The 18,942-nt window shown below is 38.5% G+C and overlaps 1 protein-coding gene across 1 annotated transcript in view; it reads right to left on the bottom strand.

Annotated features, from left to right (window-relative positions):
* Window positions 1–247: 247 nt before the first annotated feature.
* PPA2 (inorganic pyrophosphatase 2) overlaps window positions 248–18,942 on the bottom strand; it is a 33,688-nt gene continuing 14,993 nt past the window's right edge. Inside the window, exons 6-12 of the mRNA XM_065736524.1 lie at window positions 18,029–18,115; window positions 16,629–16,755; window positions 9,568–9,695; window positions 7,682–7,767; window positions 6,194–6,263; window positions 1,458–1,497; window positions 248–423 (exon numbers count right to left, since the gene is read on the bottom strand). Of these exons, the coding sequence (XP_065592596.1) occupies window positions 389–423; window positions 1,458–1,497; window positions 6,194–6,263; window positions 7,682–7,767; window positions 9,568–9,695; window positions 16,629–16,755; window positions 18,029–18,115 (573 nt within the window). The 3' untranslated portion in view covers window positions 248–388. The remainder of the gene's footprint in view (window positions 424–1,457; window positions 1,498–6,193; window positions 6,264–7,681; window positions 7,768–9,567; window positions 9,696–16,628; window positions 16,756–18,028; window positions 18,116–18,942) is intronic.

Here is an 18,942-nt window from a genome sequence, read left to right as displayed (position 1 = left end):
AAAAGGATTACAGTCAGGGTGGCCAGACAAGGCCAAGATATCATTTAACACAGCCTTCTATGCACCTAATGACTGGATTACTCCAAAATCTGGAGAGCAAAGTCGAAGCCAACTTATCCTTATCTTATTTGACATTACATGTCACGAGCAGATCAGAACAATTCTGGAGGTTTAAGATTCAGAAACAAACAAGTCCACCTCTTCCCTTTGCTCCACCCTTCACAAAGACAGACATAGAAAGGAAACATTAATTTTATAATGTCAGTGTTTATTTACATGAGCAAAGGCTTACATAGTTTGAAAGGTTGTCTGAACGGAAACCCAACCAATAGTGCCTCTCTTCAAAAATGGGATGACTTAAGATTTGAAGATGTGGCTTCAGAACACTTCAACGATCACGTGGAAAAAAGTACCAGGCATCAACTAAAACAAAAAATACACATCAAGAATGACGTTAATTCTATACAACCAGCCTGACACGAACATTTGAAAAAGCAACATTCTGCTCTTCCAACGATCTCCTCTCTCATAGCAACACTTCTGGGCAAGCTCTATCCCCAGCCTATATAAAGCTTGTCCTCAAAATGATATCTCTTCCCTTCAAGTTTTCCTGAAATAATTTTGAAACAAGTCAACATATTGACATGACCATCCTTAGAAAAAAAGTCAAAGATTATGTTTAGTTGTTTTCAGATCTGAGATGCAACACTCCAGTAAATAAAAGCTATTTACTGGCAAGCCATATAAGGGCAAATGGAGTGCAACTTGCTTTCCCATGACACAGACTACACAGATGTTACTTTGCAAATAATTTGAAACTTGACTCATGACTACATTTCTCTTAGTGTTTCCTGCCATCTCAAAAAGTGCATGCCTTCTCTACAGCTCCTGCCAGGAGATAAAAAATCTCTCTCCTTTTTATTTTTAATAGCTAACAAAAATGAAAATCCAGGATTTGTTTTTGTTTCTCGACTAAAAACACATGTTCCATTAACATGAAAACCAGTCAAAAGTATAAAGAGAATTTTGTCTTTAAAAATTACACTTGAGAAGCGTGGTTGTATCACTTTTAAGAAAAGAGGTTGTTTATCTGATTAGTTAGCTACTGTGAAGAGCAACAAAAAAGTAAGGTAAAGCAACCTTTCTCCTTTAGAAAGGATAGATATCATGCATCTACCTTCCATGATCAAAGAGAGAAAAAATACTTAGTCTTCTCATCTTTTTATGTGAACTATACTTTCATTCATCCTTAAAAGCAATCTCCCACAAACAACTCAGAAATTCCAGTCCATGTTCTATTTAACAGAGGACAAGCACCACACACAGTCTGACAAAACTTAACCATATTTGTCATGCTCATGTGGGCAAAAACACCTTTCACAACAGGACAGTTTCTATGTCAATTTTTAAAGCAAATCATTAGAGTAATTATATGGCATTTGGGAAAAAGAACATACCTTCCGGGCAAACAGAATCTCCGTTCACAGGCACTGGTGCCTAAAACAACAAAAAAAGCCATTGTCACTGTTTTGTTTCACAGGTAACACACAAAGCTATTTTACTGCTGAAGCCAGGAGGTACCAATAAACGACAAAACAGGCAAAATAATGAGTGACAGATTAATGCCATCTCTAACAATATCTATCCTACTACACTGACTTGGAAGATAACAAGATTTTCTGTATACACACTACAGAATAAAAATGCCTTTACTATATATATATATATATATATACTAAAAGTATATATACTTTTACTATACATTTCATTACAAGGTATGTATAAGAGGATATATGCATACTCACACAGAGTCCATAATACAGGTATGCAAACATTTTAAAATAAATACGTAATCATACTTTTGCAACTACATTTTGACATAGAAGGAGTCAGTTCTGTGCAGTGACAAACTGTTTTAAAATACAGGTCTGTCACTGCAGGTTCATTTCAAAGCTGGATACCCTCTTCAACCACAGTATTATACAGTATGTCTTGTCCTACTACTTAAAGGATGAAATTAAAGCCGGTTTTAACACAGCTAGAAGATGAGGATGCCAGCAACTCTTATGGTACAATCCTCTTTCGTCCATCATTCCTTAGCTCCCCACAAATGGGCAAGTTCTCCAGCTCTCTAACTGATGTGCAAGAAAGTATTTCAGCCTAAGGAATACTGCAACATTCACACACACCCCACACACAATCAGAGTACAAAAAAATAGGAGGATATTGGCCACTGCTATGACACAAGCCTGATCCAAACAGACTTACTCACACAACCCCAGGCCTATTCACTTGGTTGAACCATGCAGCAAAGAAAGCCTCAGCGGCAGCATTTACACAAATTTGAAGCTTCAGGAGAACAAAGCTACAACATATCTTCTGCACTGCTAGGTGGAACTTCCTGCCTTTATGGTGGCATGCAAAGACATCAGTGGAAGTCTTGCAGCATTTGGCAGGCAGGCTGTCCCACAGGCAGTGCAGGTGGACTGAGCACATTGCAGCATCCAAATTGAGCTCACAGGCCTGGCTGCCTCCAAACAGCAGCAGGCCTGCTATGCTCAACAGCAAGTCAAAGCCTCTGAGGAAGAAAGGGAAAAGGCAGCACTCTTCTCTCCTACTTTACCCAAGGTAAGTATGTATACATAGGGGTTATGTGACAGGTCTGAAAGGATGACAAATTAAACCTAGCCCTTATCACCAGACCACTCCCTCTTTTTCCAGATAAACACAAAGCTTTTTTTCACAAGGCAGGGAGATCCAGTGATCACCACCTAGAATCAGGTGCTTGCCACCTTCTGCAGCCATTGCTCAGAAAGTTTACGATAAGGACTCAGGACCATGCCCAACCCTCTGGTTCACAACCAGGCACTAAACTGAAAATTCTGCTTCTCTGAAGTCCCAAATGGGAAAGCCTGCTCAGAGAGAAAAGAAATATAAGAAGCAAGGCAGCTGACAGGCCTTCCTGATCAGATCTGAATTATTCTAAACATATTAGTAAATATACATAACCAAACTCTGCTGGAGGTTTTTTAAATTATCAGGAAAAGCTATATATATTTGGAATAATTGGAATATATTTAAGCTATTTTTCTGCATTTTATCAAAAGATACCTCATTCAGCAAAGCTTAGTTCATTCTCTCTCCAGCATTATAAGGGAGGAATTATGTGGTAAGTCTGAGAAACTGCACTACTAACTATATATAGATCTCATTGGAGATTTTCCAACTTCAAAGGTCCTCAGCGGCTTCTTTTCAAAGCAAGTGAGCATGCAGTTCTTGGGATTAATGTTAAACAAAGGTTTGGCTGTCCCGGTCAGTTTTACAGATGGCACCACTTAAAAGCCTGAAATAAACAGTACATCTTAGAGCTAACACATTCAGCTACAAAACTCTGTTCCTCCTGGGTTTAGTTTTCAACATGTACTAACAGTGAAGCTCAGAAAGATGAAACAATTTTCAGATGTGAAGAAACACCAGAAATTTTCATCACCTAATGTGTTACTGCCCAAATGGGTTTGTAGTTGCGGGGGGACAGTATAATTTTGGCTGGTTCCAACATTCCGTATGTGTTCCCACATACACATATCATCTTCTGACTGGACACAGCAACTTCAGCAGCTGCTGAAATTGTTCCTAGTTTGCCACCAGTACAGATGACAGCCCACTGTCTGGAAACAAGCTAAGCAGAGTAGAAATTCCCTAAATACAAACCATTCTTGTCCCATGTCTGTTAATAAAGGTCAAATAGCAGCAAAATAAATCCTACTGATTTGAATGAGATGACCTTGGGAACTACACCCCATCAAAAACACATGATATTCTGATCAGATCACGATTTGGTAAGGACTTCGTGAGGATTTGTTTTGCATCTGATTCTTAGCTATAGTTCTCTTGCTCACAATAAATAAATAAATAAATAAATACACCCACTGGTTTACAATAATACTGAGTGTTGAAATATCCTTTTGGTTTAACATGCAAAATATCTGACTTAAGGCAAATTATCACCCATTGAGATACTTCATAATTATAGTCTGACTGCAGAAGCAGAAGTGTAGGGAACCAACTCTCACTGCAAAAGTAAGCCCAGAAATTCTGCAAAAGCTAAGATGTGCATCTCGCTGTACTTGCAGATACTCTTCCTCAGCTTTCACTCTTCTGCTTTTGTCCAGAAGTTAATAAATGGACATAAATTACAAGGAAAATGTATCTGCTTTCAGTGGAAACAAACAAACAAACACACAATCAAAACAACAACAACAAAAACCCAGACACAGGCAGCTTTCATTTAAAATTACCACAGCCATTAAAATTCTGCAGCCAACACTCACGTACTTTCACTTTTGTTTGAAAGACATGACTGCCTGACAACCAAAGTGGGCAGTGCAGTGTACCAGACAAAAGGATATCTGCTTAAAATGTGCGAGTCAGCTTCCCTGCTTGTATTGCAAGCTTGACTGTCCAGCATTCATACTTCAAGAGCATTTGTACTTCTCTTAGTTACACACAGACTGGAAACTGCATGCAGTAACAACAGTACTGAAAATAGCATTGCACCTTTTTTCCCCATCTAAAAAGTAGCAAGAGATGGAAGCCTACAAAGCAAATTAAAATGCTTAGAATGAACTCTAACTGAATGATGGAGTTTGTGATAACTTCGATAAACCAATATCACTTAAAGAAAATAATGTCAGACACAAAGAAGACAGGAAACGATAACATTTGATAAAAAGGCAAATGTTCAAAACAAGCAAGATGTTAGAATCTGATAGGCGGGATCTGTTTAATAAATGGGACTTACTACTGCCCATCTCCCCCTCAAAAAAAAAAACCAAACAAAACAAAACCAAAAAAGACAAAATAAATCAGAAAAAAAAATTCAGTGATTAATTAACTAGTGAATTTTGCTGTTTTAGGCAGATAATAGAACAGAACTCAAGAGGTAACGATCTGACACCATTCAAACTAAGAGTACATTTGAACTTGAAATCTGAGCTGCATTTCAATGCCCTCAAAACATAATGGTAAATTTCAAACTATACAAGAAGTAAATATTTTCTGACAGCTGTGACTGACATATCTTAGCTGTCCAAATTCCAAAATCATTTTTTCTTTCATTTAAAACTTAAAGTCCCATTAATCAACATGGATGCAAACACACGTGCAAGTACAAGCACGTAAAGGTACTTTCAAGGAAATGCTGAAAGCACATGACATGAATAAATTTTGACACTTCTTTATGACTTAAAGTGACTTTTCTGCACCTGACCATCTTGTTTGTTTATGACAAAAAACCACTGAGGATGATATCCTTAGCAGAAATGGTGTTGGACTGTTACCTGCACAGAAAGCAGATGTCGCATCCTTTAACATCTGAACTTCCAGCATTACTGTGTCTACTGGGGCAAAATACTGACCGTGCACAGCCCGAGTCAGTTAGCTACCCAAGCAGTCACACATATGAACAAAACACTTGCTATTACCACTGACATGGTCATAGCACATGTTAAATAAGATTAATTTTTTAAAAAGCAATACTTGGAGGTACTTTTCTCCATTTAATTTCTGGAACTTTGTTAAAATTCTAGCATCCAATCCAGCACATTTTGAAGCAGAAGAAATTCTCCTCCACTACCATTTGCACATGAAAGCAGCAGACCTGCGGGACAACTTTCTCACCTGAACAGGAAACCTGTTTTAGTGTTTTAATTTTATGTTAATTTACAAAATATTACAGGTATTCTCTACAAAACATTCAGAAAAGCACTCCCTTCTTTTACAGCAACACACTTAATTATGCAAGTAGACAAACAAAGGATCCCTTTAGCGATTAGGGACTACAGTCAGCTAGTCAATGAGCTCTAACACTGGGTGGTAACTCCTGGCAACAGGGGAGACAGAGAAGACAGCAGGCTAGATACAAATAGCAGTCCTTCTTGTTATTCAGGATCAGAAGAAAAAAACAACACATCAGAACAGCAATGAACCTGCCAGAAAACACAACTGAATCTGTTATGATGCTTACGGTTACCCCACAACATTCGTGTTCCTCCTTTTAATCTATACCTTAATTTTTTATTTAATTGTGGACCACACCTGTTTAGGCATTTTATTTCAGTTTTGAAGCTCTAAGCTTTCTTTTTCTGTTTATTGCTTTTAAGAAAAGGTGAGATAAAGTAACTATTGTCCTTACAGACTGCACAATCAATCGGGCCTCCTCCTCACTGCAACAAAAAGGGCTGCCACTCACGAGAACATTTGTGCTGAAAAATAAAAATTAAAACATGTTTTATCCATCAGTGGACAGGAGAAAACACACAATTAGATACCTATGGAAAAAACATCAACAACAAAAAAATAACCAACAAAAACCACCTTCACATACAGAGCTCAGGAATCTCTCTCTCATGAAATGAGAAAGCCAAAAATGCAAAGTAACATGTAACACTGGAAGGGAATGAGGGTTTCTTTGGTTTTTTTTTTTTTTTAGGCTATAAATTCTACACTAATATGAGCAGTACTCACTTTTGGCAGCTCACTTGTGTACAGTTCAGAGGACCACAGTTAATAAACTAAATCCCCTTGAAAAGTCAATAGACAAACTGGCATTTCTACAGGGAGCTGAATACCACCTAGATGGCCAGCTGTGATGGTATGAATTACCCCTTGTCTCTCACACTTTAAAGGATGGCCAGATTCTATGGCAAGCCACTCGTATATTACAGTACACTGCCTGCAGCATGTAGCAAGGAGAAAGAATTAAAACAAAGCAAAACAAAAAGCAGGTCAGAATTCTGCTCTTACATGAAGCAGCAGATATCAGTACTTCCATAGTGCAAACACAACTTTGGGGCCAGCTCTTTTTCAGACAAGTTTCTCTGCAGACTACAAATATGTAACTGTTCATAACAAAAGTGAGCTTGGTTGTGAGTTTTCAGGGTCCTAAACAACGACACTATTTCTCAAGGCAAGACTGAGTTTTTAGTTATTTTTAAACTACGTCAACAAGAAACTCAATAGTGGCCCTGAAACAATCAGGACTCAAAGTCTGAATATTTCCTGTAATACTTTTGTAAAGCAGAACTACCAACACGTGTTAAGTGCTCTAGCCTTTGCCCTCTGATTTAGTGAAAGGCAATCCATAGCCCTTGGAAAGCACCAGGCTAGATAGCTCTCCACTATTCAAGGCCACTGGTGCCAGAAATGCCAAAGCAAGCCAGCCTGGATAGCTTAAGGAAGTTCACTTAAATTTAGATGAGGCCAAAGGCTGGTAAATGAGCAGCAATGTGGCAGTTAAGAGAATAAATAAATAAACTTCTGGAATCCTAAGCTATCCTAAAAGAACATCACAGCAAAACATCACTCAAGGACAGAACAAATGGTGGCAAGACCTGCATGGGATTGTGAGAATCTCCAAAAACGGTATCACCAGGGTTATTATCATTAAGTTTAAATAATCTACATCACTTGAAATAACCAAAAAGTCTCTAGAAGCAGTTAGACCCAGTTAATCATTATCATACAAGCTGCAACTAGTCAACGATGGTCAATAATCAATCAAAATCGTGAGTACTCCAATCACATCAAAGTAAAATCTAAGCAGTTCAGGCACAGCTGCCACGTGCTGAATACCAACAGCGCTAGCACAATACAAAGAAGAAAGATGTGGCTGGGTACTTACCATTTAACAGTGCCTCCATCCGTTTTTTTATGAAGCAAAGCTTTCCAGTATTCATGGGTTGATTTAATAATCTCAACAGCAAAATTCTAGTTTACATCAAGGAAAAATGTTATGATTTAAAAGGTTATTAAACAGAAAAAAAAAGACATAGAACGAGTTTATTAAGACACATTGGTTGACGTGTTATTTTAAGGGACCTCCTTTGAGGCCTCATTAAATTTCTGGAAAATATAGCAGCATTTTTTATGAAAAAATTGAGCTTCACTATCTGTCAAATACACTGGCAACATATTTGGGACTTTTTGTCATTCTGCAGCCAGAAAACAGGAAAGGTGCATGAAAAAACAAAGTCAGCACTAGATGTTAAGCAGACACCTATAGCTGCAGAAAATTGTACCACGTCCTAAATGGGACAAAGTGTGTGAGATATGACTCCTCTGTTACGTGTGCACATCAGGGTCAGAGTTACGGTTTCCCCTCTAGTGGCACAATCTGCATTTACTTCATTAATTGCCCAACCATATACTTAAGCATTTGCAACAACATAACCTTGTCAGCTGCTTAACAATTTTTGTTTGTTTAAAAAACAAAATAATAAGAGGAGGAGAGGGGGGAATTAAAAAAGCCTTTAAAAACTTTTAAAAGGCCCTCAGTGTTCAGACAATGATATCTAGACTAACTAGCAAAAATCTGCCAACAGAACATTCACATTTCCCAACAAGGAGTGACTTGGCAAAATGCCACTAGAACATTGTGAACTTCACCAGAGCAGCTGGAGCGCAGCCATGGCTGCCCCACCACATCCTGGGTCTCTAGAAATGGTTGAGAATTATTCAAGTGCTCCAAACCAGCAATGTCAGGGCATTTAGTGCCTTGAGCTTGAACTCTGATGGCCTGACAGGGATATACCCCCATTAAACTGTCACTACAGTAGAATTACAGAGCAGGAAAATTTGAAAGAGTAGCTCCTGGGAGAACAAGTGAAAGACCACGTTATCCATCCTTACAACTCTACATCTGATTGATTTAAAAGACAGCTTTCAGTGCAGAGGGGAGTCGGAGCATCTCTTTAAACAGACAGAACACGCAAAGCTGTCTGTGCTGGTTAAAAGGCATTTTACAACTTTGATAGCACACTGCAAGCTGAACTAGCTGACACATGAACATCATTCATTAGGAACCTGTGATTCTTTGCCAAAAAAAAAAAAGTCTACAGAGTGTACAGTACATGATTTGAAAAGCATTTTTACTCAGATCACATGTGATTTCCTCTGGAAAAATCTAGGCATTTTATTCAGCAAGGTCTGCTCCTAGGCTCACTCCCCTTTCAAACTGGCCATATTTTTTCCTATAGGATGTCTAGAAAGCCTTTCATTAAAAAAAAAAAAAAAGTAAAAATATTTTTTAGCTTTCAAGCCAAAAACAGCTCAAGTGTTCTCAGACAGATTTACCAGGAAAAAACTATACTTTGAGCAAATACCAAATATGAGAAAATCTGCAACCTATTGTCTATCCTGAACTGCACAGCCTGAAAAAATGTCAGGAAAATTTATCAATCAAGACTGAAAAAAATATCTGAAAAGACAATCTGTTCATTTCTCTCACAAGCGGAATGAAAATGCTGTGACAAGCATTACAAACCTATACATGTATATGTAAGTCATATCAGTGCTGGGACTGAATGCTTCTTACAGATCTCCTTTTATATCATGTACTTTCCCTGAATAAAGTGAAAGACAGTAAACATTGCTTATTCCTATTCTAATAGCTTCATTTAAAAATTCTTTTTGTTAATGCTTCTTCCTCTTTCCAATTCCAGCAATTCTAGAATGTATGAAGAGTTCACAACACAGAAAGATTCAACTTTAATTTTGGATGATCTTCACCTTGTCTTTAAATTCTCCATTAAAAGCAAACTGATTTTCTGGTTTACCATCTGGGACTTTATAACACCGGAACCAGTCAATTGTAGCCTCAAGGTAACCTGGTTTGTGCTTCCTGACATCATCAATATCTGTATGTTAAAAAAAAAAAAAAAAAAAACAATAAAAAAGAAAACAGATCATTTTTTTACTCAGAATTTCTGTAACATTTTTTTAAAGGCTCAAAGGATTGCTAAGTGAGTCGATTTAATCGAGTATTTTCAACATTACTGGGGAACTCTACCTTATTACATTAGTACATTAGTTCCATAGTTGATATTTTATGATTTCACCACCACAATAAATAAGTAAACCAGATGCCTCTAGCTCTTCATTAATTAAGACCCAAAGGGAAAATGAATAGAAAGGCCATACTCATGAAATGAAGAGGAAGAAAATTCCATATTTATCGGTTTTCATCTCAGTAGATACCCTCTTGCAACACCCAGATTAAAATCAGTATGACTTTAAATCACCACCTCAAAACAAAATAGTCTTGACTCCCCGAAAGTTAAATCAATGGCATCTCTTTGCTCATTAATTCAAAATTAAGCCATTAGATACAAGAAGGTTATACGCTAGAAGCACATAATCCCACAATATCTACAGACAGTGATAGGTCAGTTCTACCTTTTACCTCTGTACTTCTACTGTGCAAAGGTGGAACAGGACATACATGGAAATTGGAGCTGACATTTTCTTGTTGCATGTTGTATGCAGTCCTCCATCTATTTCATAACTTCACTCTGCCCAGCCCATCTTCTATGGCATGATTCTCCCTCTCTAGTGTTCTGCAAGTGACCTGCTCCTTTACTGCCTTTATAACATCCCAACTCTCACCACACTGCTTGGCTGCTCTGTTCTCTTCTATAGATACAGCTCACTAGAAGACAGCTCCTGGTTTGCAGACACAGCTGCTAGATCTTTTGTTTACCCTGCCCTGTAACTGATTTCCAGAGGTACTCAGGCCACTGGATTACCAGCTAGTTGTGTCCTTTTTATCTTCTCATGCCTAAATGTTGTCTTAAACTCTGGTTTGTGAACCCAAACAAGGACATTTCTGAAGAGAATAGCACAAGATTTTTTCCAGGCTCTTTGTACAGACCTCTCAATTCTCTGCAGACTGCTGAGAGAGATGACATGCGGACTTAACTGTGAGACTAAGTGTACAAGGGAACACATGCTGAGTACTCACAGCCATCTGACAGATACCACTCCCAAATTCCTCTGGATCATACATTATCCAAAGAATAAAGTACAAAACCTTGAAGAACCCAAGGTACATTTTTGCTTCTGCACACACTTAGTGGAGCTACGTGTTTATGAACTTAGAGTAAAACACATTTTGAACTTGGCTGCTGGCCATGTGCCTGTAGGAGATTAGGAATTTTCACTGGCAGAATCCCAGAAAAAAAACAAGGGCACATAAGGCTGTGCTGGAGGCAGGTCTTCTAAGTTGGAATGCACATTTAAGAGTACAAGAAGCCTTTCACAGGAGTGGGCAGGTGAGACCAACAAAGAACAAGTGATCTAGAAAAGAGTGATCTTGGTCAGAGGCAAGACACTTCATTCATGCTCTAGTAAAACGACAGCTCTGATTTGAACCAGGCACCAGCACGTGATCCTGTTCTCTCTGAGCAAGCGAACATCCTTCCTCCCATCTTGCGCTCTTGTGATCTCCCTCTTGCAAGGTCTGAACTCACGTTTTCTAGCACTTGCTGAAGACACAATAGATACTGTAAAGCAAACAAGGCTCCTGCAGCAATTTCCTTGACTCCCAGTGGTGGATGAACTCCAGGTTTCTGTCTCCGGACACTGCTTAAATTCAAACATACTTTCTCAGGCTGCTGGTCCTTTTTTCTGGTTTCTGCTCCAATAAACCTCTCACCTAACTGCCTCTCCATTTCTCTTACTAGGTCATTTGCCTCCTATTCCCACAAAAATTGTTCAACAAAAGTGCTTTACTGTCTACTATGTGACATGTGAGCCCCTTCCCATATGGCATTCCTAATTTATAGGTTTTGTTTATGTTTGTTTAAAGGACCCAAACAACAGAATAGGCTTTGGAGCAAGCTTTCATTACCTCCTTAACACAGGGACATTGATCTTCATGGACAGAATCATCTCTTTAAATTTCTCTTTGTCACTAGTGGAAAATACCTGGCCTAGCTAAAACAAATCAGGCCCGTAAGTGCTGTACGATCATACAGCCCCTGAAGTACCGACCACTGTATACTGTGTTTCTGAGAAATTAAGAGGGATAGCGATTGCTTAGTATTTCTTTGTCTCTTCTTCAAACTGTTCTCCATCTCTGACATCCTTTCCCATGTTTTATTTTTCTTTTCCTTACTACGATGTCTAGCTACCACCAAATGAACCTTTAACTGTTGACTAAAAAGAGAAAATCATATTATAATGGGAGCTGGTGGGCAAACAGCAGGAGAAACTACAACTTAAAAAAAATAGATCAATCCTGTTGTTGTGGAGTCAGCACACAGCACAAAATACAAGGAAAACTGCAGCTCTCCCATCACTCAACAGCTACCTCTTCAGTTTATTAAAATGCACCACAGACAAGCATGAAAGGCAGCCGGTCCCCCACTTTCTCTGAAATCCAACCAGCATCTTTGGGACATCAAGTGGAAATAGAGAAAAATATCTTCAGATAACAGAAGAGGAAGCAAAGAAAGGTAAAAGGAAATACAATAATCTGAACAGTTATTTACTATGTTAATGCATATAGAAACTACTTGTGTATTATGAGAGAGATACACATAAATAAGAAAGAGATGTCTTCTCCACAGCAGACACTGACCCTGACCCACTCACCTTTCCTCATACCTGGGTACTCCCACTGATAGCAAAGGAGACTAAGCAAGAACGGGAGCAGCAAGCATGTACCTGGTCAAACTGATTTTGTCTCTGCAAGCCCTCAGCGTGGCAAAAAACAGAAAGGTCAAGCTCCTGCAGGCATATTCTCAACATATATTCACCAGGTTCTCTGGGGGAATTTCTTTATACTGCCTACATACAACCGTAGGTCCCATTTTTCTGGGTACCAAAGTTAAGCAACAAGGGTTAAAAAAAATGGCTAATCAAGTTAAGGGCTGCAATTTAGCCTCAATAAGAAAAGTCTCAAGAGGCTGGCATAAACAACTGCTGCTAGCTCTCTGTCAACAGAGTGAGCCAATGCAAATGCAGCTCCCAATTCTATCAGGCTTTAGAAAAGGGAGCGACAAAAGCATTTGTACAAAACTACCATTTTTAGTAGGACAGATGCTGCTTCTTGCAAGCAAAGCTGAAACAACATGCTAGCAGCAAGCTTTCTAAACAAGGCCTGTAGGAAGACAGAGCATATGTTTTTAATAACATCTTATAAACATTTACAGGAAGCAGCAGCTACATTCCATATAAAGGCATTTGTTGTATTTTGTGCTGCATGGTGTGAGGGAGTAGGAGGGGGAGCCCTAGTACAGATAATTAATTCCTTTATATTTAATGCTTACACAAATCCACAACAAAGGTTTTCAGGGCCTCTGCTGCTGCTCTACATATAAATACACTCACACGCAAGAGTGTATAACAATATATGTATGACAGAGTATGCAATATACCTTATTTTTGTCATTTAGGGTTTGATCACAAACCCAAAAAGCTGATCTTGAGTAGTACATTGGAAAAAAAGCATGACACTGTATCATAGTTAACTACTCCACTACCAGGAAAAGGCAGTGCAACAAAGCTGGTAGAAATCACCAACTGCCATCAAATATATTCGGGGATCTTTCCACTAAACAAGAGTATATAATGGTAGCTAAAATCTCAGGTCATTAAATCACTTCAGAAATGCCATCCAGCACACACAATTGGTCCAATTCACCTTGGACAGGTAAAACAACCTCTGGAAAGTCAGACCTTTCAGAAGTTGCTTCAAACACCCTTTCTGCTTCAACTGACAGACACTTTTAAAACCTCTTTTCCAACGTGAAGATGCTGCACACATTTAGATGAAATTACAGCACCAAAATAGGGCTCATCCCTTCTGAGCCCAATCTTGTAAAATACATCAGATATATATGTAAATTTCAAAGCATTAAATTCAATCCAAATTATGCAATGAGCAGACAAGCAGTCTTTCTATCTAGTCCAAGAATCTGCTTCTTCTCTTGGCCAGTATGCTACATTAAAAAAAAAGCCAAGTCCACAATACTGCAAAGTTTTAGCGTCTCAGGGCACAGAGAGCTTTTAGGCCCTGTCCCAGACCCTTGTCTGAAGTAAATTTGTTGGTCTGTTAATGACCATCTGGCTAGCAATTGCTTGAGAAGAAACACAACACAGTGGTTTCCAGGTACCACAGACACATCTTACTGAACCAGATAAATACCTGCACATGTCCAGATATTAGTCTAAATGAAGGATTCTCATATAGACAGCTGCATCTCATGTGCAGCTTGTTTCAGGAGATAGTCCTTGCACCCGCCTATATTAACTGGTATAACAGCAAACAGATTACCTTCCAAGTCAGTCCAAAAAGACACGAACCCTCTGCTCTTCCCACTGATGACACAGCCCCCACTGCAGCAGGTGCTGAGCATTGCTTATTCCTACATACTGCCACTATAAACCAGAGCTTTTTACTGCTCTATGTGAAATAGGGAGTTCTAGGCAGGGATTCCAATTTAAAACAGTATTTATCCATAAATGCCTGCAGGACAAAATACAGTGGAGTGCTATGAATAAACAATGAGGACCGCTCAGAAGTTGAGACTGCTCAGTTTTAAGTTCTGCGAAGTCTCAGAAAAATCAATTGCACTTATGAGAACGATCACAATCCCCAAAGGAGAGTATATAGAGGACCTGGGGTGTGCTTAAAGCAGCAAGTGGAGTTAACACACTGCGTGGGCTCAGGATGGGGTTTACAAGTAATCACCACTCCAGTGCCTTAGAATTATCTTTTCCAAATGTTCACTAGAGGCTGTGCACATACTGAGCTGAAAGCAAATGTGATGATTCTCAGTTCAATTCAAAATGTTTAGCAAATGATGCTGAAATGACTGGACAGACTTAGAAGGCAACACTTGTCCTCATCGTCCCCTAGGTGGCCACTACTGTAACGCTGTAGTGCAACAATTATTGAGGGAAGTATCAGTTATATCCGTAGCTGCTGTCCCTTTATGCTGAAATAATTAACATCTTCGGGAAAAGGAAATAAAAAACAAATATAAAAGGACACATTGTATTGCCTACTCCAACAGATTTGTTTGCTTTTAGAATGAAGAAGGATTGCTGTCAAACACTGCAAGCTAGTCATGTTTTGTGAAAGCAGATGGGGTGGAGGGGTGTTTGTTTTTTAAATACTGGACTGTAACCCCAACCCTGAAAAGAAATCATGTTAAACTAGATAAATATTTCTCCATGATCTGAAACTCAGAAGGACAGCTCGTCTTGAAATTCTGCATCTATTCTCTGATAAGAAAGCATACACACAGCAATTACAGGCGAGGACTTGCACTGAAAAATAAAACAAAACAAAAAAACCTCTAACTCCCTTCCCCAAACAAACCAAAGCTAAGAGCTAACATAAAAATCAGTCATAACCTGTAGAAAAACAAATACAAAACAACTAACCTTGTGTTTTAAAACAAAGCCTCCTAACCCAGTGGTACAAACTCTTTACTCCTACTTACTGGACTCCTTTTAAATTCTTTCATCCAGTTTTCTGATGAAACTCTCACAGATTATTAAGGAAAAAAATATAAAAATAAACAGAGCAAAGTACAGAAAGAAAATGCTACATATTTGTCTTTAAACTACTGACACTTATATCATATCCCAATAAAAATAACAGAGAGGTTTACGTTGGAACTAACACTAATAGCAAACTATTAATTACTATTTCCTCAAGCTGAACTTCTTAATCTCTAACTGCAAAACTAGTTCAAGACTCTTAAGAACTAAGCAGTAATTCATCTGCTCTGTGATTTTAATCAGCATCAAGCCAAGAGATTCCTTTTCCTCATTTCCTCTTCTCCCCTTCTTTCCCCCTCAAGTATTTTCCACATCAAAGCAACCTGCAAGAAAACTGACAATGAAGGGCCAACACAGTGGTACAGTTACCTTATATTCAGAATCCAGGAAAAAGACTCAGTGGCTGAGAAACATAATTCCTCCAAATTACTGGATACCCCTACTCCTAGAGACAGGCCATTCTGCACCAACAAAGAACAGGCTCTGACCATAACGACTTAATGATACGTATGATTTTAGATCTTTTAACAGTCATTCCTTTCAGACAAAGCTCACTTAATTCTCACAAATCCCAGTACAACTGTATTCAGAAAAATGAAGCTCTGAGAGTTGCACCTTACCTGTGCCACAAAAACCTAATTCCCTCCAGGTTTAATGTACTTACATCTTCCTAAAAAGAGAAGCAAATGATACCTCTCATTTTATTCAAAATGCTGCATACACATTTTACTTATGGATTTCCGTGGTCATAAAGCAGAAGAATGCATAGGATATTTCATCCTGCAATCAGCTAATCATCACCAAGGCCAACACTAGGGTGATCTGCTTCAGAAGTTCACTTTCCAAATTTCCAAGCTAATAGGAGAAATCTAACTGTTCATATTAGGCAACATTCCTGGTAGTAACCCAGTTACAAGTCACAAAACATTGGAAATGCTTTGTCAACAAAGAAAACAGCAGTGTGCTATGCAATCTGAGTGGGTAAATACGTACTACTACAATGGAGATAAGACTAATTTTATGAGATCTCTTTCAGAAGGAATTGTTTCTGTAGTCAAAAGACTTCCTGCATACCAAGTCCTCTTGAAAATCCTTTCCAAAAGTTTAATATGAAAATATATATACCCTCTTTGAAGGAAGCATCTGAATTTAAGCAATGAAAAAAGAACATCTGTGTCTCTTGGCTGTCTGGATCTTCTAGTCCTGGGAGACGCAAGCTCAGGTACAATTGTTGAAGTTGCTGCATAACTTGCATTAAGAAAGATAAAAATGCTTACCATGGATTTTCTGGGCCTCTGGGTCATCCACACCAATGGCAATTATCTTCCAATCTGTCTCTCCTTCATCAAGAAGAGCTAAAACACCCAAGACCTTCACTTGAACAATCTCACCAGAAGAGCGAACCTAGAACAGAATATAATATCAAAAACATGTAGAAAATGCTTCCTGGAATTTCTCTTCCAACAGAATAATTTACTACTTGTTTGGCCAGCAGCTAACAAAAATGCAAGACACACTTTCAAACCCAGTACACACCAGCCTTCTCCCACCCTTGCTGATCTTAAACTCTCAGTTCTCCAGCCAGTATTTATTTAAGGAGATAACACAAACTAGAATATTTTCCTTCTCCTCTATCCCACTTTCCCCACCTCTGCCCCAATCTGCAAGTTAAAAGTATCTCACTCATTTTCTAGCTCCTTCCTGCCCCTTAACTCCCTGCTTTCTCAACTCTTGGTTTTCATCTGCCTCTTGCTGTTCCTTTCTCTAGACTCCAACAAACACACACACAGATGCACGTGTGCATGTACACTCTCTTCCCCCAAAATATTAGCACAACCCTTTTTTGCATTTTCCTTGGATCCTTTTTCCTACCAGATAATATTCCCTTATAACACTCTCTGGAACCCATGAAATTCAGCTTTAGGTTCCCTTCCTCAAGTGAAATTACCTTTGCTGAGGTCACCAGTGAAATTCTCTCTTGCCTTAGGTAGCCAAAGAGATCCCTCTTCCAAACTCTTTTGTGTTATTATCCTGCCTTTGGTACTACAGTGGATTAATCCATTCTTTGCTGCCTCCTGATAAAGAGGATTTTATTTCAGTGCACTAAACCTTCCCCTTATACCTACTAATAGTGTTTACTGTCCCTCTTTTTCATCCAGCCACTCCACACCTTATAGCTGCAACGTGTTCCTCTTCTCCTCTAGAGGAGGGGGATCTATTTCTGTTCCACCCATAAGAAAACTCAAATTTAACCCCTTTGTAATCTTACGTGCATGACACATAAGATGTCATATTTCCTCATCTTTTAGTTACTTATCTTTAGCACTAGCATTGCTAGAAAGGGAAAAAGAAGGAAGTCTTCTTCCTTCCTCAAAATGTTAACTCTCTTTTCTGTCATTCGAAACTCTCTGTTCAGTCACAGAATTCCAAGAAATGCAATTTTCTCCCCAAACCTCTCCAAATATTTTTCCCCACTTTACAAAAAACAAAAAGACAAAAAAAAAAAAGGCCAAGAACAAACAACAAAAAAATACTCCTTTCTTATCTACTACCAGACCTATAGGACATATTTTAGTCATCTCAAGATTGAGTACTACCATCTTTTCTTGTTTCCCACCTGCCGTTCTCTTTCAAAAGCTGTATCCAAAGCATGAAATTAACCTTGACAATGACAAACCTTTGAACCTATCTCACAAACATCAAGAGGATCATTATCCCCACAGCATCCTGTAATGTTATCTTTATGGTTTGGATCTTCCCAGGTCTGTCAAAGGAAAAAGAATTGAGAGTCACCAACTGATCTGCAATTACTATTCATCTAACCACTAAATTACTGAGTGGCTAAAAAACACCAATTAAAAAGTCAGCTTGCTGAGAACAGACTTACTCAAACAGAAAAGAAAAAATTAAACCAATCGACCAACCAAAACTCTGAACAGCCAACTGACTAAGGATAGATAACAGCAACAAACTGTATTTAAGACAGAACAGACATTTCATGAAATAGCAGTGATCAACCCATAAGAGGACATAGAACATACATTGTTTTGGATACCTGCACTTGTGAGCTTAAACTAGGACACCCTACAATCCCATTCTTCAGATGTACTTGCACTAGCATAAGTAGATTTTGAGCTGACTGAGTTTCTAGGTACGGTACTGTCAGTATCCAATTAATTTTTTAAAGTTTTGAATTTAGGTCTGAAATACTTCTGAGTGTTTTTGCATACACAGATATACACATACCCAAGAACAGCCAACAGTTGAGACTAACGAAAGGGAAATACAAATCCCTGTTTTATGAACAAGGAATCATACCCACATTAGTATAACCTAATTACAAGCCCAGTACTTGTTTTCTCTTTTGGAATGAAGTTGAAGTTTTTCTGGCAAAAAAATTTAAGACAAATGAGGTTTTGCTGAAAATATCAGAAAACGTTTTACAAGGAGGTAGACCAGCTAGCTCCTGCTGCCTATGGTCAAGCCTCTAACTCATATGTTTGTTCTTGAGAGGCTGACTGAAGCTAAAAGGTAAAACTGTGAAAAGCAAATGCTTGGGTATGCAGATAGCAGCAGCATCTAAAGAAGAAA

This window comes from Cyrtonyx montezumae, unplaced genomic scaffold, assembly GCF_038088225.1.
Source record: "Cyrtonyx montezumae isolate F1298 unplaced genomic scaffold, pur_monq_1.0 scaffold_2, whole genome shotgun sequence".
Classification (NCBI taxonomy): Eukaryota; Metazoa; Chordata; class Aves; order Galliformes; family Odontophoridae; genus Cyrtonyx; species Cyrtonyx montezumae.
The sequence above is the reverse complement of the archived record's forward strand: the minus strand, read 5'-3'. Positions and strand labels throughout refer to the sequence as shown.